The sequence below is a fragment of the Helianthus annuus genome, chromosome 12 (genome assembly GCF_002127325.2).
Source record: "Helianthus annuus cultivar XRQ/B chromosome 12, HanXRQr2.0-SUNRISE, whole genome shotgun sequence".
Taxonomy (NCBI): domain Eukaryota; kingdom Viridiplantae; phylum Streptophyta; class Magnoliopsida; order Asterales; family Asteraceae; genus Helianthus; species Helianthus annuus.
This window is the reverse complement of record NC_035444.2, coordinates 13,634,367-13,660,591: the sequence shown is the minus strand read 5'-3', so window position 1 is coordinate 13,660,591 and position 26,225 is coordinate 13,634,367. Positions and strand designations below refer to the sequence as shown.

Below are 26,225 nucleotides of genomic sequence, written 5' to 3'. Positions count from 1 at the left end.
CCCCCAGACGGGTACTCAATTGAATATGTCGTCCCCGTGCTCCATAGCTTAGGGGGGACGGGGTGCAATCAGTGAGTTGGTGCAGGGATGGGGTTCACCGTGCGGGTATAACGTCGCCGACCCCATCGATGTGTGGTGAATGGATGTTATCAGGGGGTAGTCACCGAGGTAGGGAAGAGGAGAGAGAGAGAGATGGTTAATAGTGGGTGTAAGATTATAGAAGACTTGATTGATTGCTTGTATTCCATTCAATAGGGTTACAATATATAGAGATTAACTAGCTTGGGCTCAATTTTAAAACCTAAATAATATACTCTAATAGTGGTCCCCAACCACTTCCAATCAATCATATATTTAACCTTATTTTAAGAAAAAAATTGTTTGGGTGAAACACCCCTAATATTTGAATGGAAAATAAAGAGTGAAGAAGAGAGGTGATATAAATAGATTATAATATGTTACTAGTTTATAAACCCGTGTATTACACGGATTAAATATAAAAAAAAATTTAGATTGAATAATATTTTAATTTATAAGTATTACAAACCTATATATTACACACGTAAAATATAAAAAAATGTAAATCATACTTCTATATAATCTTGATCATATAGTTAAAAAAGTATAATAATAGTATAATCTAATTATTGTGTTTTTCCGATAAGTATTTATATAAGAATCTATATATATATTCAAAAGTTTAGTTATATGTTCTATTTTAAAACCAAAATTTATGGTTGTTTTAAATGCACCAACCTATAAAAATCCTATTAATTGCATTTAATTTACTTAATAATCTATATATATATATATATACTTAAAAATATAAGTTTAGTTATATGTTCTATTTGCCAATGATCTCTATATCAAGTGGTGGAGGGCTTGCATTTCTTTTGAGAGATGCAGGTTCGACTCCCACTTGGTGCAGAGTGAGGCATTGGTGGGCAATGATAGGAGACCTAGGGAAACCTAGGTTGGATCCTTGAGCCAACCGGGTTTTACCGGTAATTTCACCGTCGTGCCTACGGGCGGGTGGGTTACCGGGTTTTCCCCGGAATTGGTGGTGGACTCGGGTTACTCTCGGAGTACTCCGTTTGTCCAGTGGATCCCCCGAGAGTACTCGGGATTGAGTTTGTTGGTCGTTCAAAAAAAGTTATATGTTCTATTTTAAAACCAAAATTTATGGTTGTTTTAAATGCACCAACCTAGAAAAATCCTATTAATTGCATTTAATTTACTTAATAATCTATATCTATATTCTATATATACTTAAAAATTTAGTTATATCAACTTTTTTACAACCTTCATTATGAGACTCTTAAATACATTTGTGTCTTTCAAGTACGTTATAATACTTATGGTACAACACTTAATTAGGTAGGTAGTAAAAAGGGCAAAATTGTATTTCTGCATTAATATTAAAATGAATAAAATTTATAAAGAAATTCATTAATTTAGGCATTTAAAGTAACTGAATTTGAGGGTAAAATTGACAAACCCTCCTCCTGCATTAATTTCCGAAAGCCTTTCATCTTCGTCTTCAATCAAGTCAAAACGTATCACAGATTTAATTTCATCCGATTCATCTACTCTAATAGCCCTAAATTGATTCAATGTCCCTGTGATGCAGGTAAATGAATTGCCATCTTCATATTCCTCTAATTCAAGCTTTCGAACCCTAGCCACTGCTTCAATGACGCCAGGTACTTTTACTCTTCATTTGTTCGATTATCCTGTAGTTAGAGTTTTGAATTCACTAACCAGTATTTCAGTTTTCTTGATATGATTTTGAGACCATCTCACGAAAGGTGAGTAAACCCAAATAAAAATTTCGATCAATGATTATCTTCGTTTCATTTCGATTTCTTTAGATACGCACTAATAACTTTTTCAACACAACCACCTCAATGTGTATTTTTCTGATAGATCTGAAGTCCAATGTCTGCATCGCTGGAAAAAGGTTCTTAATTCATAACTTATTAAAGGTCCATAGACTCATGAGGTTTTCACCACATCCCCTCCTACTCTTTGACACGTTTGATCAAAACAGCTTTTATGGTCTCTTTTTATTATTATTATTATTATTATTATTATTATTATTATTATTATTATTATTATTATTATTATTATTATTATTATTATTATTTTCGCTGTAGGAGGATGAAAAAGTCCTTGAGCTGGTGAAAACATATGGATGGGCCCACAAAATGGTCTCTCATAACACAGTCTCTTCTCAGTCGTATTGGTAAGCAGTGTCGTGAAAGGTACACGATTTGTGTATAAATCTAAAATCTTGCGAGATGTGGATTAACTATTAAAGGGATTAATAGTTTGTCTAGCAAACTTCTTCAATTGGAAAAAACAAACATTCTACATTAGTAATGCAATATGAGCGATCTAAATGTGTGATTATTTAGGAGTTTGAGAGCTTAAAGAAGGTGTTATGATAGAGCGAGTTAAACGGTTCTCCTACTCTATTAGTTATTTTATATATGTATTAACAAATAAAAATAAAGGAACTTTCTATCAAAAGGTTCACCAACGGTTTGTTGGATGTTTGATTTGTATATAGATATACTCACTATTATTGTTTATAGATGTACTCACGGTTTGTTGGATGTTTGGTTTGTTTACAACGGCTTTGATGTTTTAGCGACACATGTTAGGATCAAGGCCAATGCACGAAGATGGCCTTCACATGTCCGGACATGTAAAACAAGCCGTTCTTGCAAGAACTTAAAACATATACGAAAGCTGTTGTTCGAGCCTTCTTTTTGTATGTGTGGATCTCTATTCAGACATCTGAATAACATGCACATGTATTTTGGGATAGAAAAGAGTACAACTTTTGTAGTAGCTTTGATTATCCATATAAAAGAACTGGAAAATGGAACAATTATAGCATCAACTATATTAGTTTCTACATTTGAAAGGGGAAGTTTGACACGAAAAGTCGTAACTATTTTTCAAATTTAGGTTAGTGAAGAGTGTAGAATAAAACGATTGATGAACTAACATTAACAGAGTACGAGCAGAATGGTGTTAATTGTCGACTCCGACGTAATGCTCTGGTACAAAGAAACTTTTAACAACCTGAACCCAGCGGGTCCCCCGGAGTAAACGGTTCATAGGTTAAATTATATTCTTCCCCTGTACAGAAACTTTTAAGACAAGCTGGCGATAGATGTTTCAAGTCGGATCGTTATACTTACGCATGGAATACTCTGTTTACTAATATAATTAAATAACGCGCTGCTCGGGTTAGTAGTCATCTCGCAGGTTAGTTTGTCAAGCATTGTCAAACGTCTTATCACGAACAAACAATAGCTATTATGCATGTCGTGCATCGCATGGGCTTTCTCCCTAGTGGTTTAGTAAAAAGATCTAAGTATTGTATTTTTATTTGACAATAATATTTAATAGAATACATTGTATTTATCTAAGTAATATTAATTAAATAGTGCATCCTAATATGGTTATTAGCATATTTAAGTTAATTTTATTATATTACTAATGATAAGGATTAAAGCGAGAGTGACACATGACAATAATTGGAATTCTATATTAAAAGTTAAATTAGATTTGAAGTTTTATTTGTAACTTTACCATTTTTATCAATAATTAATATTTTAAAGCATTTGGTTTTAAAAATATATATGGTTAATCTTAATGAGGAGTTAATGAGTTATATTACCAAATAAAGTTAAATTGAAGATATTAATATTAATAGAAAAATAATAATAATAGTTTTGTTATAGATAATAATAAACAAACGATAGAGATAAAGTAATTTTTATATTTTTATCTCTATATCATATAGTATAATTTGTTAACCCAAACATCATGGTATATCAAATTTTGTTTAGGGAGAGAATGTTTATTTAGAATTATTTATTAATATGGATAATGGTCTTTATATTAATTTACTTATTATTTATTTATTATAATTTAGGTAATATAATAAATTGCCATATAGCATTTTTGTGAAATCCTTTATTATGAGAGAATGCCAAATGGTATTAAGGAGACTCTTTTATTAGTATTAGATAATACAATATAAATAGATTAAATATGACATTATATGTAATATTCAGAATTTTAATAAAATAATATAGTAGATAAATACAAGTTTAGTTATTTTAGATGTGGTAATCTAATTAAATTGATTGGTTTAATTAAATTGATTGATAAACCAATGTAATTATTTTTTGTTAAGGTGCTTTGAATATTTTTTTAGATAATTAGTTTCTTTGTTTTGAGAAAACACGTTTAGGAACAAAAAAAAAAAAAAAACATATAAAATCAATACATCATTCTTTTAATTGGCATTCACTCTGCATTTTTCTTCCTTTGACCCTTATCCATATCCACCAGTATGAGTTAACGAAATTCCGGAAGAAAAGGGATTTAATCCCTCAAGCCTTGTGCCGATAAATGGATTTACATACCATTCAAACCCTCCATCGCAAAAATTCTAAACTCTATTATATCACATTCTTGTTCGAGTAGCCGCCACCATCAATTCCCGGATCAGCAATTAGCAATTATTCGGGTAGTCGTCGTTGCTCTTGACGTTGATACAGTTTCACATTGTTGCCGCCATCAATCCGGACCAGTTCGCTGCCACAAACATCCGCATTGCAACCGCCGTGACACCAGCGTAACACTCAGTTCCGTTCCGTCGCGCCGCACACCATCGGAAGTTGCCGCTGGGTCGAACTTTGATAAGCCATACAACCACCGGAGGCTCGCCGTCGCACTTCGCTGTGACAACCGCCGCCCTTCGACTAACGATTCAGGAACGTAAACCCCCACTGCCGCTCACCATAGTGCGGTTCCGTTTGACTACCCGCTACTGTGCTCGTTAGTCTCCATCCAAACCTTTTGGCGATTAAGGTACCCAAACGATCCCTCATCCGATCCTAATTTATATGTTTAAATTCTAGTTTGAACCCGTACCGGCGACTAAAGTTGGAATTATTTAAAACGGCAAATGAGGTCGATGAAATAACCCTACTTATAGTTTCGACACCCAACTTGTGCTCTGTTATATTTTGGATCTTAATAATTCAAAGTGGTGTTGAGATCATATTACGAAACTAACGCGAGTTCGTTGCGGTTGTTAAACGTGTTAGTCTAGAGTTGATTGCATACGGACATAAAATATTATCATTCTTTGTTCATAGTCATCGTTACATAGATGCATATAACAACTATATAATAATCTAATTAGAACAAAAGCTCTTTCAAAGTTGACTATATTTTTTTTAACTGCCACATATATTCTTTCAAGAAAACAAAAACATTGATAAGCTTTGATTTTTTTCTAAGTAAAGTATTAGTATATGTTGAAGTTGATTGTAAAATCAAAAGGAAGTAACTGTTAAATTGTTATATATTTGTGGGTTCAGGTAAAGTATGTGAGTTAAGTATCCAATCCATGTCTCTATAGAAAATATCAATGGGTGAAATAATGGTTTAAATTATTTAGCCACATTTTTTTATAAAATGTTAATAAACTCAAATTTAAACCTTGGTCGCCGGGAACTTCCTAGTAAACGAAACAAGTAATGTTCATAAACTAATTTGGGTTGTAACGGGATTATAGGTTCTTGACTTTCTGAGATCGACTTGATTATTGGTTTTGCTTTGCTTGCTAATAAGGTACGGATTCTGTTTTATTTTCATCGAAGTATACTTTTATATTTTCGTTACTCGTTGGTACGGATTCTGTTTTCCTTTCATTATAGTATTATTGTTCAAGTCCGTTACTTTGTAGTACGGATGTTTTCGCTAGTTGTTTCCGTTTCGTAATTAGTATATATTGTAGCATGCAATAGACCTTAGACTTTGTGCTCATTGTTGCATGTTCCTTTTAGACTTATATCAAAATACATTTTATTTCTGATACGGCTTTGTACTCTGTCACCCGAGCGCTTCTGACTTGTCGTTGGGGCGTCAACGACATGGCACTCATCGTGACGGTGCGTAACTAAAGTTCACGGCGTTTCTAGTTTGTGCTTGTGTAGCACATGGCCCCTAGAGGCGAATAGATCGATCTTAGCTCTGACTCCTGACTCCTGACTCCTGACTCCTGTTGAGATGGAATAATGTGTGTGCGCCTACACGCACCATCTCGGCGCATAGACTATACCATGCATGCCTCTGTTTAGGCTCGTGGGTGCTTCTATATTACGTGACTTGTTTTACTGTTATATGTTGTCACGTATGTCTTGTCTCTGTTATGATATGTTTGATATTATTATATGCATCTGATTATGTTCAGTATCTGTTACCTGTTCGGTATAAGTTTTGGGATTCAAGTTATAAAAGTATTTGATTCAGTGCCATCTTTTGGATTTGTTAGTGTCGGTATCGATCCGTTTTGCTTCCGTATACCTGCCTTACATGTACTGTTGATTTCTCCGTTACTGAGCAACTTTTTGGCTCAGCCGTAGTTTCTTTCTTGTGTTTGTCTTATTTGTTTGACAGGTAATTTGGGTAACGTGGGGAATACGTGAAGAGTGTCGTGAAGATGAAGATTTATTTTTATTTCGGTAATGTAATGAAAATGTAATTAGGATCTTTTGTTTTCATCGTTATGGATTGGTTTTAGTTTTGATATCTGTATGGGTGACACGTCAGCCTGTTCAGGTTGGGGTGTTACAATTATGGTATCAGAGCTAAGGCTCTTTCCTGTAGAAAACTTAAACCTTAAAAACAAAACCTGTGAGGTTATGGGTAGACGTTGGTTTAGGATTTCAACTTCTAATCAATTTTCGTACTCGATAGTTTGTTGTCTTTCAGCATTTGTTCTGGTGTTCGCTTTAGTATTTGTTTTTAGAACTATTGCTAACTATGATTTGTTTATCGCCACACTAGCTTTCTTTACAATTTTAATAGGTTATTGAGATGCATGATAAGAGGACCATTAGAACACTTATGTAAGGTAATTGACAATTATGGTCGCGAACATAATCGTGAATTACAGGTACATATGTGTGCTTTTGGACTCCTACTGTGTAGATTAGTATGTACCCGAATTTGTTGCGTCTTAGCATTCTAAATCTCACTTTACTTGTTTTGTTATTTTTGAATTTGAATTTATTTAGTATGCATCTATTGACCGTCTCGGAACTCCACACTTTAGTATGTTTCATATATAAGTATACGATGTTTAAAATTCGTTTCGTAACTGTTATATCTAAATTTGCTCATCATCCATACTTTAACAATTTCGAGGACAAATTTTTTTTTAGTGGGTAAAATTGTGATATTCGAAAATAAAAGTTATATTTTTTTATAATAAAACGAATAAAAATTCTACATAGAATTTGATGATCGGTTCTTAGAGTATTTGTCTAAACTTTTGATAATTAAGTGTGAATATATGTTTTATCACTTTTATTTGCTAATTGTTTGAAGTCCTTGTCCATTGTTTTAGAGTACCCTCTAGTTGTATCTGCTCCTTTTAGGGATACTTATTTTGATTTGATTTAGTATCCGTTTATTTGCCATCTCAGAAACTCCGTACCTTAGTATTTGTTATGTCTAAATGCTTGCTGTTTGTTAAGTCTTTTCTGTGTTCGTTATGATTGAGATCGTTCGTATCCGTGCTTAGCAATTTTGAGGACAAAATTTTTTTTTAGAGGGGTAGAATTGTAATATTCAGAATTTTAATAAAATAATATAGTAGATAAATACAAGTTTAGTTATTTTAGATGTGGTAATCTAATTAAATTGATTGGTTTAATTAAATTGATTGATAAACCAATGTAATTATTTTTTGTTAAGGTGCTTTGAATATTTTTTTTAGATAATTAGTTTCTTTGTTTTGAGAAAACACGTTTAGGAACAAAAAAAAAAAAAAAACATATAAAATCAATACATCATTCTTTTAATTGGCATTCACTCTGCATTTTTCTTCCTTTGACCCTTATCCACATCCACCAGTATGAGTTAACGAAATTCCGGAAGAAAAGGGATTTAATCCCTCAAGCCTTGTGCCGATAAATGGATTTACATACCATTCAAACCCTCCATCGCAAAAATTCTAAACTCTATTATATCACATTCTTGTTCGAGTAGCCGCCACCATCAATTCCCGGATCAGCAATTAGCAATTATTCGGGTAGTCGTCGTTGCTCTTGACGTTGATACAGTTTCACATTGTTGCCGCCATCAATCCGGACCAGTTCGCTGCCACAAACATCCGCATTGCAACCGCCGTGACACCAGCGTAACACTCAGTTCCGTTCCGTCGCGCCGCACACCATCGGAAGTTGCCGCTGGGTCGAACTTTGATAAGCCATACAACCACCGGAGGCTCGCCGTCGCACTTCGCTGTGACAACCGCCGCCCTTCGACTAACGATTCAGGAACGTAAACCCCCACTGCCGCTCACCATAGTGCGGTTCCGTTTGACTACCCGCTACTGTGCTCGTTAGTCTCCATCCAAACCTTTTGGCGATTAAGGTACCCAAACGATCCCTCATCCGATCCTAATTTATATGTTTAAATTCTAGTTTGAACCCGTACCGGCGACTAAAGTTGGAATTATTTAAAACGGCAAATGAGGTCGATGAAATAACCCTACTTATAGTTTCGACACCCAACTTGTGCTCTGTTATATTTTGGATCTTAATAATTCAAAGTGGTGTTGAGATCATATTACGAAACTAACGCGAGTTCGTTGCGGTTGTTAAACGTGTTAGTCTAGAGTTGATTGCATACGGACATAAAATATTATCATTCTTTGTTCATAGTCATCGTTACATAGATGCATATAACAACTATATAATAATCTAATTAGAACAAAAGCTCTTTCAAAGTTGACTATATTTTTTTTAACTGCCACATATATTCTTTCAAGAAAACAAAAACATTGATAAGCTTTGATTTTTTTCTAAGTAAAGTATTAGTATATGTTGAAGTTGATTGTAAAATCAAAAGGAAGTAACTGTTAAATTGTTATATATTTGTGGGTTCAGGTAAAGTATGTGAGTTAAGTATCCAATCCATGTCTCTATAGAAAATATCAATGGGTGAAATAATGGTTTAAATTATTTAGCCACATTTTTTTATAAAATGTTAATAAACTCAAATTTAAACCTTGGTCGCCGGGAACTTCTTAGTAAACGAAACAAGTAATGTTCATAAACTAATTTGGGTTGTAACGGGATTATAGGTTCTTGACTTTCTGAGATCGACTTGATTATTGGTTTTGCTTTGCTTGCTAATAAGGTACGGATTCTGTTTTATTTTCATCGAAGTATACTTTTATATTTTCGTTACTCGTTGGTACGGATTCTGTTTTCCTTTCATTATAGTATTATTGTTCAAGTCCGTTACTTTGTAGTACGGATGTTTTCGCTAGTTGTTTCCGTTTCGTAATTAGTATATATTGTAGCATGCAATAGACCTTAGACTTTGTGCTCATTGTTGCATGTTCCTTTTAGACTTATATCAAAATACATTTTATTTCTGATACGGCTTTGTACTCTGTCACCCGAGCGCTTCTGACTTGTCGTTGGGGCGTCAACGACATGGCACTCATCGTGACGGTGCGTAACTAAAGTTCACGGCGTTTCTAGTTTGTGCTTGTGTAGCACATGGCCCCTAGAGGCGAATAGATCGATCTTAGCTCTGACTCCTGACTCCTGACTCCTGACTCCTGTTGAGATGGAATAATGTGTGTGCGCCTACACGCACCATCTCGGCGCATAGACTATACCATGCATGCCTCTGTTTAGGCTCGTGGGTGCTTCTATATTACGTGACTTGTTTTACTGTTATATGTTGTCACGTATGTCTTGTCTCTGTTATGATATGTTTGATATTATTATATGCATCTGATTATGTTCAGTATCTGTTACCTGTTCGGTATAAGTTTTGGGATTCAAGTTATAAAAGTATTTGATTCAGTGCCATCTTTTGGATTTGTTAGTGTCGGTATCGATCCGTTTTGCTTCCGTATACCTGCCTTACATGTACTGTTGATTTCTCCGTTACTGAGCAACTTTTTGGCTCAGCCGTAGTTTCTTTCTTGTGTTTGTCTTATTTGTTTGACAGGTAATTTGGGTAACGTGGGGAATACGTGAAGAGTGTCGTGAAGATGAAGATTTATTTTTATTTCGGTAATGTAATGAAAATGTAATTAGGATCTTTTGTTTTCATCGTTATGGATTGGTTTTAGTTTTGATATCTGTATGGGTGACACGTCAGCCTGTTCAGGTTGGGGTGTTACAATTATGGTATCAGAGCTAAGGCTCTTTCCTGTAGAAAACTTAAACCTTAAAAACAAAACCTGTGAGGTTATGGGTAGACGTTGGTTTAGGATTTCAACTTCTAATCAATTTTCGTACTCGATAGTTTGTTGTCTTTCAGCATTTGTTCTGGTGTTCGCTTTAGTATTTGTTTTTAGAACTATTGCTAACTATGATTTGTTTATCGCCACACTAGCTTTCTTTACAATTTTAATAGGTTATTGAGATGCATGATAAGAGGACCATTAGAACACTTATGTAAGGTAATTGACAATTATGGTCGCGAACATAATCGTGAATTACAGGTACATATGTGTGCTTTTGGACTCCTACTGTGTAGATTAGTATGTACCCGAATTTGTTGCGTCTTAGCATTCTAAATCTCACTTTACTTGTTTTGTTATTTTTGAATTTGAATTTATTTAGTATGCATCTATTGACCGTCTCGGAACTCCACACTTTAGTATGTTTCATATATAAGTATACGATGTTTAAAATTCGTTTCGTAACTGTTATATCTAAATTTGCTCATCATCCATACTTTAACAATTTCGAGGACAAATTTTTTTTTAGTGGGTAAAATTGTGATATTCGAAAATAAAAGTTATATTTTTTTATAATAAAACGAATAAAAATTCTACATAGAATTTGATGATCGGTTCTTAGAGTATTTGTCTAAACTTTTGATAATTAAGTGTGAATATATGTTTTATCACTTTTATTTGCTAATTGTTTGAAGTCCTTGTCCATTGTTTTAGAGTACCCTCTAGTTGTATCTGCTCCTTTTAGGGATACTTATTTTGATTTGATTTAGTATCCGTTTATTTGCCATCTCAGAAACTCCGTACCTTAGTATTTGTTATGTCTAAATGCTTGCTGTTTGTTAAGTCTTTTCTGTGTTCGTTATGATTGAGATCGTTCGTATCCGTGCTTAGCAATTTTGAGGACAAAATTTTTTTTTAGAGGGGTAGAATTGTAATATTCAGAATTTTAATAAAATAATATAGTAGATAAATACAAGTTTAGTTATTTTAGATGTGGTAATCTAATTAAATTGATTGGTTTAATTAAATTGATTGATAAACCAATGTAATTATTTTTTGTTAAGGTGCTTTGAATATTTTTTTTAGATAATTAGTTTCTTTGTTTTGAGAAAACACGTTTAGGAACAAAAAAAAAAAAAACATATAAAATCAATACATCATTCTTTTAATTGGCATTCACTCTGCATTTTTCTTCCTTTGACCCTTATCCACATCCACCAGTATGAGTTAACGAAATTCCGGAAGAAAAGGGATTTAATCCCTCAAGCCTTGTGCCGATAAATGGATTTACATACCATTCAAACCCTCCATCGCAAAAATTCTAAACTCTATTATATCACATTCTTGTTCGAGTAGCCGCCACCATCAATTCCCGGATCAGCAATTAGCAATTATTCGGGTAGTCGTCGTTGCTCTTGACGTTGATACAGTTTCACATTGTTGCCGCCATCAATCCGGACCAGTTCGCTGCCACAAACATCCGCATTGCAACCGCCGTGACACCAGCGTAACACTCAGTTCCGTTCCGTCGCGCCGCACACCATCGGAAGTTGCCGCTGGGTCGAACTTTGATAAGCCATACAACCACCGGAGGCTCGCCGTCGCACTTCGCTGTGACAACCGCCGCCCTTCGACTAACGATTCAGGAACGTAAACCCCCACTGCCGCTCACCATAGTGCGGTTCCGTTTGACTACCCGCTACTGTGCTCGTTAGTCTCCATCCAAACCTTTTGGCGATTAAGGTACCCAAACGATCCCTCATCCGATCCTAATTTATATGTTTAAATTCTAGTTTGAACCCGTACCGGCGACTAAAGTTGGAATTATTTAAAACGGCAAATGAGGTCGATGAAATAACCCTACTTATAGTTTCGACACCTAACTTGTGCTCTGTTATATTTTGGATCTTAATAATTCAAAGTGGTGTTGAGATCATATTACGAAACTAACGCGAGTTCGTTGCGGTTGTTAAACGTGTTAGTCTAGAGTTGATTGCATACGGACATAAAATATTATCATTCTTTGTTCATAGTCATCGTTACATAGATGCATATAACAACTATATAATAATCTAATTAGAACAAAAGCTCTTTCAAAGTTGACTATATTTTTTTTAACTGCCACATATATTCTTTCAAGAAAACAAAAACATTGATAAGCTTTGATTTTTTTCTAAGTAAAGTATTAGTATATGTTGAAGTTGATTGTAAAATCAAAAGGAAGTAACTGTTAAATTGTTATATATTTGTGGGTTCAGGTAAAGTATGTGAGTTAAGTATCCAATCCATGTCTCTATAGAAAATATCAATGGGTGAAATAATGGTTTAAATTATTTAGCCACATTTTTTTATAAAATGTTAATAAACTCAAATTTAAACCTTGGTCGCCGGGAACTTCTTAGTAAACGAAACAAGTAATGTTCATAAACTAATTTGGGTTGTAACGGGATTATAGGTTCTTGACTTTCTGAGATCGACTTGATTATTGGTTTTGCTTTGCTTGCTAATAAGGTACGGATTCTGTTTTATTTTCATCGAAGTATACTTTTATATTTTCGTTACTCGTTGGTACGGATTCTGTTTTCCTTTCATTATAGTATTATTGTTCAAGTCCGTTACTTTGTAGTACGGATGTTTTCGCTAGTTGTTTCCGTTTCGTAATTAGTATATATTGTAGCATGCAATAGACCTTAGACTTTGTGCTCATTGTTGCATGTTCCTTTTAGACTTATATCAAAATACATTTTATTTCTGATACGGCTTTGTACTCTGTCACCCGAGCGCTTCTGACTTGTCGTTGGGGCGTCAACGACATGGCACTCATCGTGACGGTGCGTAACTAAAGTTCACGGCGTTTCTAGTTTGTGCTTGTGTAGCACATGGCCCCTAGAGGCGAATAGATCGATCTTAGCTCTGACTCCTGACTCCTGACTCCTGACTCCTGTTGAGATGGAATAATGTGTGTGCGCCTACACGCACCATCTCGGCGCATAGACTATACCATGCATGCCTCTGTTTAGGCTCGTGGGTGCTTCTATATTACGTGACTTGTTTTACTGTTATATGTTGTCACGTATGTCTTGTCTCTGTTATGATATGTTTGATATTATTATATGCATCTGATTATGTTCAGTATCTGTTACCTGTTCGGTATAAGTTTTGGGATTCAAGTTATAAAAGTATTTGATTCAGTGCCATCTTTTGGATTTGTTAGTGTCGGTATCGATCCGTTTTGCTTCCGTATACCTGCCTTACATGTACTGTTGATTTCTCCGTTACTGAGCAACTTTTTGGCTCAGCCGTAGTTTCTTTCTTGTGTTTGTCTTATTTGTTTGACAGGTAATTTGGGTAACGTGGGGAATACGTGAAGAGTGTCGTGAAGATGAAGATTTATTTTTATTTCGGTAATGTAATGAAAATGTAATTAGGATCTTTTGTTTTCATCGTTATGGATTGGTTTTAGTTTTGATATCTGTATGGGTGACACGTCAGCCTGTTCAGGTTGGGGTGTTACATTATAGATGGCTAGACACATTTAAGATCTTTCATTGGTGATCATCTTATAATATTCTTTATTGCTTTTAAGAAGTAGTGGCAATATAGTGTTTATGATTTTGATTTAGTAAAATCCTAGAATATATCCTAATAAATTAATATGTTACATGTCCGAGTGAAACTCGTGTTTAGTCGGTTCCCGGTCCCACGGTATTTCTCCACCCCAAAGTACAAAAACAAAGAGCATTCCTATCCAGTTATCTTAAACACAATTAACACGTTTTGTTTTCTCTGTACATCAAGTTGCTGTTCTCTATCGCCGCAATTGATTGATTGTCATATAAAACTGCAACCATGTACCCTTCTTAATCTCATCTCATTTCATTCCATTCCATTCCATTGCTTCTTCCTCACTGTAACTAGACGTAACCAATTTCACTACAGCAATCAACAATGTCTACTGTTGCGATGACGTGTAACCGATTGAGCTCGTTTCTGAAAGACAAAGGCAGTCTAAGAGATATCGGAATCAATGCAACTTTTGATGTCAACGGTATAATACATCTCAGTTAATCTCTTCATATTCACATGATTTCCATCCGACTTTGTATCCAATACAATGTCCATTGATCTGTAAAATTTTCACCTGATTTTGTTACAGGAAAACCAGAATCATCTTCGCCTATGACAGAGACGAACAAGACGACTGTTGATTTGTTAAGCAAAATAGAAAGTCCGGTCCAGATGTCGGAGAAAACAGAAAAATCTATAAATCATCTTCCTCAATACGTTACAGTAGATTCGTTCTGTAAGCCAGACGATTCGTCAAACAAAGCTGTTTCGGGTGAAGTGGTTGAACCGAAGACGGCACAAATGACTATTATATACAGAGGACAAGTATTGGTGTTTGATTCTATATCTGCTGATAAAGCCAGAGATATGATGTTAGCAGGTGGAGCTTTTTTTGATCATCAAAGCCAGAAACGAATTCCTCCATCTCTCTCGGAATTAGAAATAAACGAATCGGATTTGCCGATAGCGAGAAGATCGTCACTTCACAAGTTTTTATCGAGGAGGAAAGACAGAGCAACCGAAAGTGCTCCTTATCAGTTGCCGAGTCGGTTAATGGCAGCTCCTTATAAGTTTGATCTGAATCTGTAATCATAGTCTCATAGATCAACAAAAATTTGTTTGTAGTTCTGGTATGTTGATTTATGGATTACACATTCATTCAATTTCTCATGGTTTCAGTTCAATTTTTCCGTATATATTAGAGTTTTTTCATAAAATTGGAATTTTGTAGCTTTTATTGATCACAACTACTTTTCTTGAAGACTCCACAATCAATACACATCAAATTACATACTAAAATTTATCATATATTAAATTATGATAAATTAACTAAATAATAATAATGATATATATTTTGTTATATAGATAGGTAACATATAATTATAAAATACGAAAAAGTATATACGTAAATAAAGAAATATTTATATAAATAATAAACAAGTCAAACAAAAGTCAAGTTTGAGCTTTCTTAAATTAAATGATTTGATCCGAAACTATAAAGGGTTTGGGCTTAGCCCGACTGGTTTACACCCTCAGTCTGTTAAAAGTTGCAGGTTCTAGTCTCAAGTTTAAAAATAAAGGCTCGAACCTGCACAAAACGTCCTTTGTTAAATGTTTGATTTTGGTTAGAAACATAAGAACATTCATTTTAACATATTTAAACACTCTAGTGGTGAATGAAATCATATCAACCAAATGTATGGTGCTTTAATTGCTGAAGAATTTCACTAACACCTAAATGTTTTCTTGCAATAGTTACATCCACCAACTAAAGTTTGTGAGCAAATCAATGTGCTTACATACTATGCTGATTTTTTTTTTCTTATAAAATCCTTGCTTTAAACCATTGAACTCTCCAATTATATTGTTTGCTTCATCATATCTAGCAAAACAAAAGAAAAACTCCTAGCATTTTCAAACTTAACCCATATCCAGCAAAACAAAAGAAAAGTGCTAGGCATACTTGAGGGCTAAAAACGATGTCTACATCGTTCAGCGAACAGTTCGTGAACCGTTCTGTAACACACCATTTTGTGATCAAATAAAAATATATATGGAACTTATATGGACAAGCGAGTAAGTAATAAATAAGATTTTTATTCGTAATATGAACTCTAGATGGGTATTTAGCGTTATAAGATATTGATTATCTATAATAATATTATATTTGGCCCTGCTCTTTTTTTAATAAAACTTAGGTCAAAACATAGAGAAAAATAAGCTCGTCTCAAAAGTCTATTCGTAATTTTATAAAACATTATATTTTAAAGTTATCAAAGAAAAACGTGGTAAGCAGCTGAATTAACTATCCCAACTCAGTTATTTGCCGATAATAATCCGAACTGGTCCACTTTTGGCCAATAATAATCTCTCGTTAAAAATAGCTTAACGGAGTTAAGTTTTTTTTTTTAATTACAACGCGATGTTTTAGGGATTTTAATCAAAACGAGGATACGAGTCGATTTATGTAAAACTTACCTCGAAACGGTGCTCCAAACGACTTGATTTTTGTTAATTGGAAGTTTAAACACCTGAATTGAAGCACCATTTTTCTTTGAATAATGTTAAGAATGGAGTTTAGGGTAATGACTAGCTAGTGCTTCACTATTTATTTAATTAGTGTCTAAGACTATTTTGGTCTTGATCAGGAAACCTAGTTCGGATTATTTATGGTAAAACATCCGAAGAACAAATGTGAGTTTTATGAATGCTTTCCAAAATGTGAACATGTTTGTCCTAAATTGTAATAATATGGCATGACTGTTGTATGCATGTATATAACCAGAGCATGACATACACATGATATTTATGGTCCCTAATACGTGCCGCTACGGCGGGATTTGTCGGTACTACACCCATTGTGTAGTGGGCATTAACCGTATGGTTATGTAAGTTACATGGTGACGTTGGGTTATGATGACATGGTCGGTACAAGTCATGATTAAATAATGTGATTTATAACTTGTGCATATTCATGAGCTCACCAGTAACAGCTGACGTATTTTAAGCACGTGTCACATGTAATGATGGTTAATTATGTGCGTGCTGCTTATCTTGGATATGTGTGGCGAGTAGAATAAAGTATCCAAGACTTGTTTATCTAGTGGAAATTTTGTATGAACGGCTAAGAATAGTTGATCCAACTTTGTACTTTTAAGTTTCCAATTTTTGAACCTTACAGTTTATATTAATGAAATAAATGTTTATATAAGTTGGTATCAATTGTGTATGGTGCATCCTTATCTGGATGGGTATCACATGTTCGGTAGGAAGTTCGTTTACGTTCGTTCGTTTAATTAATGAACAAGCATGAACAAAAAAAATCATTCAGTTAGTTAAATGAACAAACTTGAATAGATGTCTCGTTCGTTCAGTTGCATTCGTGAACGTTCTGTAATTTGTTCATGAACATTCATTCATGTTCATTTGTTTATTTTGTTCATTAAAGAGTTTTTAGCATTTATTTATTTTAACTAAACTTTTTGTATTCTTTAATTCTTGTTTATCTCATTACCCAAACAAATAAAATAGGAAACCATATTTTCACATTGTTTATGCACCGTTTCACTTTCTTTCTCATTATTCACATCGAAAAATACAATCGACATTCATTCAACGATTAGGGCTTCAAGGTCTATCGCTGTTCCCTCTCACTGTCCATCTCTAGCCACTGTCGTTTTTGCCAATTTTATCTGTGTTTGTTTGCGTTCATGAAACGTTCGTGAACACATTACTTTCCTTAATGAACAAACACAAACATAAAATTTCGTTTAGTAAGTATTCATGAACCATTCGTTAACAAACTATATCCTTAACAAACATTATACTTTCCAAAAAAAATAAAACTCGAGGGATAAATATTATACTTTCCAAAAGCTAAGGGGCCACTATTGTCACCTTTCTAAAATTGTTCGCTTGTTTTGGTACGCGCTCTTTCTCGCATTTTATTATTTCCCCTGTTCTCTCGATCATATTCAACATTTTGAAACCCTAACCCCCAAATTCAATAAACAATCAATTATCTCAAAACCATCATATATTCATAACAAAACACTAACAATAATGCAAAATCAACACCAGAGGCTGAAGCTACAACAACAACAAGCTTTGATGCAGCAAGCTCTCCTTCAACAACAATCGCTCTATCATCCTGGCCTCTTAGCACCTCCACAGGTTTTCACACATCATTTCTTTCGATTTCTGTAATGTATTCGTTACATTTTTTTGTATATATGTGTAAATTTCGTTGTTTTCGAGCTTAGGGATTTGAATTTGTTGATTGATCGTTTTAATTTCGTGTTTTATATGTGTTAATTTCATTATTTGTGTTTGAATTTTGAGGAATTAGAATTGTTAGGTTTTTTTATCTGTGTAATGTAACGTTGTGGTTGGTGTGTTGTTATTGAATTCGACGGGTTTGTTGCTGTGTTTTCTGGCTATGTGAAAGCTTCATGATATTAATTATATGTTTTTTTTTTTTAAGTTTACTCGTACCGTCCGAAAAGGAGTTGCATTTTGGTTTTTGATAGCTTGGACATTAGTTTTGAAATACGAGATATGTTTGGGATTTTTGTTTTACTTGTTTGGAATTCATATTATTATATTGTGATAGTTAGTGAATGATATATGGTTGGTCATCTGTATATTTTAAAAAGTTTAGGATCCTTGAAATGTTGTAAGTTTAAGAGTATGTGGTTTTTAAAATTAGGGGGGGGGGGATTGTCTGTACATTTGTTTTGTTATAAAAGTTTAGGATCCTCGAAATGTTGTAAATTTACATATTAAACTTATATAGGGGATTGTGTGTACATTTGTTTTGTTGGCGTGTTTCTTTGGTGGCTGGTGTCTAGTTTAATAGTCGATACACTTTGCCCCTTTACCCGTTCTTTGCTGGGCCTGCTTTACTCTGGTTAGTGGGGTTCTTTATCCTTTTTTTACTTTTAGCTTGCTACTTTTTTTTTTTTTTTCGTTTTTTCCTTTTTTCACTTTTTTATTTTGCAGATTGAGCCAATCCCAAGTGGAAATCTGCCTCCTGGGTTTGATCCAAATACATGCCGCAGTGTGTGAGTGGTTTACTGATGATTTTTCCAATTCTCCTTTTTTCTTTTTCGTTTGTATGTACAAGCATGACAATAGCCTTGATTTGCTCCCTTAACCATCTATGTGTTTCTTTATTTGACATATCTATAAGTTCGCTTTTCTCACCCTCCTATACGTACAAATACTGAGGTTCATAGCTGTCATATGCAAGGTGTCAAATGTAGGATGATTATTTGTTTTTATGTGTACTCAAAACTGAGAAATATTCTTTAGCTAAAATTGTTTTTTGTTTTATTTTATCAGAACTAATACTTCTTTTATGTTTGAGAAATTACAGGTATGCTGGGAACATTCATATACAAGTGACTGAACCGCTTCTTCAAGAGGTTTTTGCAAGTACGGGTCCCGTTGAAGGCTGCAAACTCATAAGAAAAGAGAAGGTATGTATTGAGTCATGACTCGTTTTTTTTTTCGTTCGCTTACTACCCTGTTTATCAATATTTTACTTTTCTTTTTATGTGCAGTCATCTTATGGATTCATTCACTACTTTGATCGTAGATCAGCTGCACTTGCTATATTATCTCTAAATGGGAGGCATTTGTAAGTGTTTTTAAAGTTGTCACCATAAAATTGTTTAAATAAATAAGGTTAAACAATCATATTAAGCAGAGACCGATGTTATTTTCAGGTTTGGGCAACCTATCAAAGTTAACTGGGCATACGCCAGTGGACAGAGGGAGGACACATCAGGTAGGTTTTATGTGGTGCTTATGTGTTTTTTTTTTTTTTTTTTTTTTGGATTTCGGTTAATTTGAGTACTTGCCATAAGGTTTTTATATTTTTAGAGTAAAGTACACCAATGGTCCCTGATGTTTACCAAAATTTCGGATTTGGTCCCTAGCTTTCCAAAAGTACATGGATGGTCCCTATGCATTTTGTAACACATTTAGTCCTCAACCAACAAATTTAAAGGTTTGAGCAAAGTTAGCGACTAAATGCTTTACAAAGTGCAAACCACAAGGACCATCCATGTACATTTGGAAAAAGATAGGGACTAAATGCGTTACAAAATGCAACCCACAGGGACCATCCGTGGATTTTAGAAAGCTAGGGACCAAATCCAAGATTTTGGTAAACCACATGGACCATTCTGTACTTTAATCTTATTTTTATGATAATTTGATATCATGTCATTCCTATTTCTGGATTGCAGGTCACTACAACATATTTGTTGGTGATCTTAGCCCTGAGGTTACAGATGCTATGTTGTTTGCATGCTTCTCTGTTTATGCCAGTTGTTCGTGAGTACATTTCTTTCTTCTCTCTCTCTCTCTCTCTCTCTCTATATATATATATATATATATATATATATATATATATATATATATATATATATATATATATATATATATAGAGTAAGGTTAACATACAAAAGGCCTTATCATACATCACGTAGGAGACAATGGTAACCGTTGGATCAAGGGTATAATCACGCATGGGACCACATAATCACGCATGGGACCACATAATCACACATGGGACCACATAATCACGCATGGGACTATAATCGCGCACGTTATATGATAATAACGCACGTTATATTTTTTGTCATGTATGTTAATGTAGGTTAAGCCTTGAAGTACATTATACTTTCTCTCTCTCTCTCTATATATATATATATCATGAACTCGTTTTCATGTCTGTTGGACTATTTTAGGGACGCGAGGGTTATGTGGGATCAGAAAACAGGCCGTTCACGAGGTTTTGGGTTTGTTTCTTTCCGGACCCAACAGGTTTATACTTGACTGGCGTTTCTTTAACGTTTAACTTTACTTATGGAGAAAATGGTGGCACACATTTGTCTTTTCTAAACACAGGCTGAGAGACATAAAAAGATGTGGCAGTTTCAACCCCTCCACTTATAAATGGGTTGATTCAGATTGCCTTTTTTTAAACGGGCCAAATACTTTCTTTAGCAAATAATGGAACAGATTAAATGGGTTGAAAGCCGTCCATCTATTTATAATGCATACAACCTGATAAATCCGTTTGTTTAAACAATCTAACATATAAACTATATTTTAACAGTACTGTTTTTTAATCGTAATTAATGCTTGAATTATCCATACAAAATTGATAATGGGCAGGACGGGTGTCCATGTTTGCAGGACAACCACAACACAGCTGGCCCATTTATTTAAAACTGACCCGTTTAAACCTGAATTCATCTAATTGAACGCTTTCCTAGAAGTTAGTTATACGAGCTTACCTGCATCTGTGTGCAATTGTCTCTCGACCTGTTAGCTAGGAAAAGGATCTAACGTTTAAAATTGTCGTTCCCACTGTTTTCTCCATGCTCATCATCTCTTAACTAGAATCTGACATAAATATTTCCTCTTCAGGATGCTCAAAGTGCTATAAATGACTTAACTGGTAAGCGTTTAGTTATTTTTTGAGTAAAATGTCATTTTCGTCCCTGAGGTTCGGCTAGTTTTGCGACTTTCGTTCAAAGTTTTTTTTTCCGCATCTGGATCCAAAACGTTTGAAATCTTGCCAATTTCATCCGGCTTGTTAACTCCATCCATTTTTCTCCATTAAGTTGGGAGCATTTTTGTCTTTTTTGTTAACTTAAAGGGTATATCGGTCTTTTTCACTTAAGGACTCGCTTGTACATAAAGTGAAAACTGAAAAGACCGAATTGGCCTATAAGTTCACAACACAAAAAAAAAAAAAAAAAAAAAAAACCCGAAAATACCCTTGACTTAATGGGAAAAAATGGATAGAATTAACGAGCCAGATGAAAATGACAAGATTTAAAACCTTTTGGATTCAGTTGCGGAAAAACAAACCTTTGGACGAAAGTCGCAAAATTAGCCAAACTTCAGGGAGGAAAATGGCATTTTATTTTGTATTATTTTCATTTGGATTTGGACATTTAGCTATTTTCATTTGGAGCGGTAGAATATTCCATCATTATTTATTCCTATCTTCTGACTTATCAGGGAAGTGGCTTGGCAGTAGGCAGATCCGGTGCAATTGGGCTACCAAAGGTGCTGGCACTAGCGATGAAAAGCAGGCCTCGGATTCTAAAAGTGTGGTGGAGCTAACAAACGGGTCTTCAGGTATGCAGTAGAAATAACTAAATAAGATTTTTGTCTTTTTCATTATACGTTTCCTAATACATATTATTTATTTTTGCAGAAGATAGTAAGGAACCTGTTAACGGTGATGCTCCCGAGAATAACCCACAGTATACCACTGTTTACGTTGGCAACCTTGCTCCAGAAGTAAGAAATTATATCCCTTAAAGTTTAAGTTACTGACGTATATGAAATAATGAATTTGAATAATTCAAATTTATATCAGGTTACTCAGCTTGAACTTCATCGCCACTTTCATTCCTTTGGTGCTGGAATAATCGAGGAAGTCCGGGTTCAGCCAGACAAAGGGTTCGGTTTTGTAAGATACAATAATCATGCTGAGGCTGCTTTGGCTATTCAAATGGGAAATACCCAATCCATTCTTTATGGTAAACAAATAAAGGTGCGTATGTTTATTAATATTCTACAAATAAATAACAGTTTTGTATTTTACCGTAGTTTTAGACATGTGCAAAGAACTGACTTCTTATTTGTTCTTCAATCGATTTAGTGTTCTTGGGGCAGTAAGCCAACTCCACCAGGAACGACCTCAAACCCGCTTCCGCCACCTGTGCCTGCACCGATGCTGTCGGCTGCTGACTTGTTGGCGTACGAGAGACAATTTGCAATGAGCAAGATGGGTGGGGTCCATGGGCTCATGCATGCTCAAGGGCAGTTTCCTCTTAAACCAGCATCAATGGGTGGTATGGGCATGGGTGCTGCTGGAGCAAGCCAAGCTATTTATGATGGTTTCCCGAATGTTGCTGCGACCCAACAACTCATGTATTATCAGTGAGTGATTATGTGGCGTTATTGCACGCGTTGCTTCTGTTGTTTTTTTTTTCTTCTGAGTTTCTAGGAGGCTTTTATGATGTTCTTCTTGGTTTTGTCGGTTTTTTTTGCTTTATCATTTACCCTTTACCCCTATGTTGCTCTGCTTATATATGCTTGTCTTGAGTATGGATACATATTATGTATGTTTAATGTGAAGTGTGTTTGTCCCGGTAATAAGTGCCTTTGGTGGTTTGTTTGATCCGAGATTTAGTGACGACAAAAATGCCTTATTATGTCCTTTTTTTTACTTTACCATTACCGCCACATACATTTTTTTTCTTAGAACTAACATACAATAATCCTGCTTCTAATACTGCGCCAATATTCATGATCGGAGTTGGGGTAGGGACAACACTTTACACATCTTGATACCACTATTTGGTCTTTACCACCGCTTATTGCAATCAACACGAACAACGAATAGCGACAACAGTGAAGGGTGACAAAGTTGTGAAGGAAAACTTAACATCGACTACCATCTTAAAGGCTTAAACACTACCTTGAACCATGCATTCAAACACTATGAAAACCAACCACTTAACACCAAATGCAATAAACATCAAAGAAAGATGGGAACAAAATTCAAATAAAGAAGTTTATGGGGTACAATGGAAAATGGTTACCAAATTATGTAAGCTGGTGTGATGGTTATTAACTCGAAGAAGAGAGCATCAACAGGGGTGGAAGAGTGTTGCAAAGAGTGGCGACAAGGCTTGTAGAGGATGCCTGACTATGATTTGGGGTTGGTGAGCATCGTTGCTTGTGGTATAACATCCGATGAAGACGTGAATCATCAGCAAACTCTCTCATTTAACTCTCCCATCTATCACAATGAGAGAGTTTGCTGATGATTTATTTTTTACTCATGTCTCAAAGCCGTAGCTAATCCATTCAATCGATCTAATATGAGTTTTAGGCTACAAGTCTGTAGCAATAATTGAAATTAACAATAGGAACAACCACAACACAATGTCATACACATGTTAATGGTTGTAAACTAAGAGGTCCACATTCATCTTACAATATTATTGCTAACCGATTCCATTAAACCATGGCACAAAGATGCGAGTACTTGACCTATCTCACACATGAGTAGCATGAACTATGAATGTGCCAATTGCCACCATTGAACCATAATAAATACAAAACAATAACCATATTTGATTCATTAACTTTTTATTAAATTCTCTCAACAACACATACTTAGTCTCACGCTTAAGGTTGGTCACGAGATATCACCTACCTTGTGGTGTGGCTAGCAATGTCTTTCTTTAGTGCATGATTCATGTCAAAGTTCATATGTTCCATCCGCTAAGTCAAACCAGCTATATCAATGATACCTAAGATACGTTAAATATACCTTGAATGTTTCACAATGCTATATATTCTCAATTCATTGATTATATATATGCGAAAAATATTTAATATGATTCATGTCAAAGTTCATATGTTCCATGTTCCATCCGCTAAGTCGAACCAGCTAAGAGAGCCTATATTAATAATAACTAAGATACGTTAAATATTTCTTGAATGTTTCACAATGTTGTATATTCTCAATTCATTGATTATATATAAGCTAAAAATATTTAATATATTTTTAAAACAAATTATACCGTGACCAACAAGAGGAAAGCCATGGATAAGCATGTCATGAATAGCTTGAACAGTTAATATGCTAATTTCCACCATTGAACCATTATTATAAATACAACCCAACAATCATGTTTAATTCATTAAGTCCTCGTTAAATTCTCTTAACACATTATTAAATATAAAAGAATATTTTTAACATCATCATCTAACCTTGCACTTGAAAGAATTTGAACCCACACTATTTCTATAAAAAGAAATACCATATCACTAAACCACTAGATCATAACTAACAAGGCATACTTATTTTCACACCCAAGATTAGTTATAGTCATGAGATATCACCTTCATTGTGATGAGCCTAGTAGTGAATTTCTTTATTGCAAGATTTATGTTAAAGTTCATCTATTCTAGGCTTCACCCACTGCTCTAACCCACCTAGAAGAAGGATTCCTATCAACAATAATCAACATACATATATACATATCTTCTTCGACATCTCCCAACATGAGATCTTCTTAATTCAACGGATATACATAAGCAAAAACATTTAATAACTCTTTTTAAATAAATCCAAACCACTTTTAACTCTCTACCCTTTATTTACCAAAAAACATTTAATAACTCTTTTTAAATAAATCCAAACCACTTTTAACTCTCTACCCTTTATTTACCAAAAAAACATTTAATAACTCTTTTTAAATAAATCCAAACCACTTTTAACTCTCTACCCTTTATTTACCAAAAAAACATTTAATAACTCTTTTAAAATAAATCCAAACCACTTTTAACTCTCTACCCTTTATTTACCAAAATTTTGTTCCCTCACAAGATCACTATTCATTTTTTCACTTTTATAAATTTGTCACAAACATTTTTCATTTCAACCGCAACACTTTTCCACTTTCAACTTTCGTGCCCATACTTTTTATCTTTTACAAATTTGTTGTTTTACAGATCAGTATAAATTTTCCGAGTTAACACGCTACAACGCGGATTTGTGGTTCAACGTTTTTACATCTATATTTTTTGCGGTTTAACCACTCTACATCTTTGTAATTAGATTTATATTTGAACCATAAGTAATCAGTCGCTTTAATGTCTTCTATAATCTCACTAATCTTGAATCTTTCTCCGAAAGCATCTGCTCGATCCTGGCTTTCCAAATCATCCAACACGCCACTTTTATAATCCCTTGCAAAGCCACTTGCTTTCTATCCTTCAACCCGCATAATGATGTATCTCCATAAGATCTCTAAAAGAATGAGCATAAATGGGAGCAACCCTACACCACTTGCTCACGGCTTGCCACACAATTGCCGCCACAAAATATCCAATGAATAGATGGTTCACTTTTTCCTCCTATGCCCCACAAAGCTTACGAAATTCTTCAGTTAAAGCTTCGCGTGTAGGAATTCAATTAAGCTCAGCCATCCAAACGAATATATTACATTTAGAGAGAACCCACTTACACCATTCCATCACATAGTTATTACTAACATCCAAGAGTTATAGAATAATTTAACTTACCAATCAAACCGAGAACAAACTGGATGGGTCACCCTGCCAAACCTACTCCAATCATTCGAGATAACGCCTTGATGCACTTTTCCCATTCCTTCATCTTTTCAGCTAAAGATGAGTTATTCATCCAATCCCATCTTCAAGCTATACCACCATGACTCCAATTAAATATGTCCTTTATTTTGCAAAGTTTGATTTTCTCCAAACTAAAAAGTTTAGA

General features: G+C 34.5%; 2 protein-coding genes and 3 long non-coding RNA genes across 5 annotated transcripts; all 5 read left to right on the top strand.

The window, feature by feature from the left end:
- Window positions 1–4,345: 4,345 nt before the first annotated feature.
- On the top strand, window positions 4,346–7,224 carry LOC118484798. The gene is made up of 3 exons (XR_004874490.1): window positions 4,346–4,896; window positions 5,609–5,664; window positions 6,493–7,224. It is a non-coding gene; the product is annotated as an uncharacterized LOC118484798 (long non-coding RNA).
- Window positions 7,225–7,901: 677 nt separating this feature from the next.
- On the top strand, window positions 7,902–10,803 carry LOC118484797. Its single transcript, XR_004874489.1, has 3 exons — window positions 7,902–8,475; window positions 9,188–9,243; window positions 10,072–10,803. It is a non-coding gene; the product is annotated as an uncharacterized LOC118484797 (long non-coding RNA).
- Window positions 10,804–11,491: 688 nt separating this feature from the next.
- On the top strand, window positions 11,492–13,895 carry LOC118484796. The gene is made up of 3 exons (XR_004874488.1): window positions 11,492–12,052; window positions 12,765–12,820; window positions 13,649–13,895. It is a non-coding gene; the product is annotated as an uncharacterized LOC118484796 (long non-coding RNA).
- Window positions 13,896–14,110: 215 nt separating this feature from the next.
- LOC110894171 (protein TIFY 10A) lies at window positions 14,111–15,060 on the top strand. Its single transcript, XM_022141359.2, has 2 exons — window positions 14,111–14,357; window positions 14,466–15,060. The coding sequence occupies exons 1-2, from the start codon at window positions 14,258–14,260 to the stop codon at window positions 14,963–14,965; spliced, it is 600 nt and encodes a 199-aa protein (XP_021997051.1). The 5' UTR covers window positions 14,111–14,257; the 3' UTR covers window positions 14,966–15,060.
- A 2,763-nt stretch (window positions 15,061–17,823) lies between these two features.
- LOC110894170 (oligouridylate-binding protein 1B) lies at window positions 17,824–23,095 on the top strand. The gene is made up of 12 exons (XM_022141358.2): window positions 17,824–18,049; window positions 18,878–18,939; window positions 19,254–19,356; window positions 19,441–19,517; window positions 19,606–19,667; window positions 20,131–20,218; window positions 20,635–20,710; window positions 21,320–21,350; window positions 21,920–22,039; window positions 22,119–22,204; window positions 22,284–22,460; window positions 22,569–23,095. The coding sequence occupies exons 1-12, from the start codon at window positions 17,939–17,941 to the stop codon at window positions 22,851–22,853; spliced, it is 1,278 nt and encodes a 425-aa protein (XP_021997050.1). The 5' UTR covers window positions 17,824–17,938; the 3' UTR covers window positions 22,854–23,095.
- The last annotated feature ends 3,130 nt before the right edge of the window (window positions 23,096–26,225 follow it).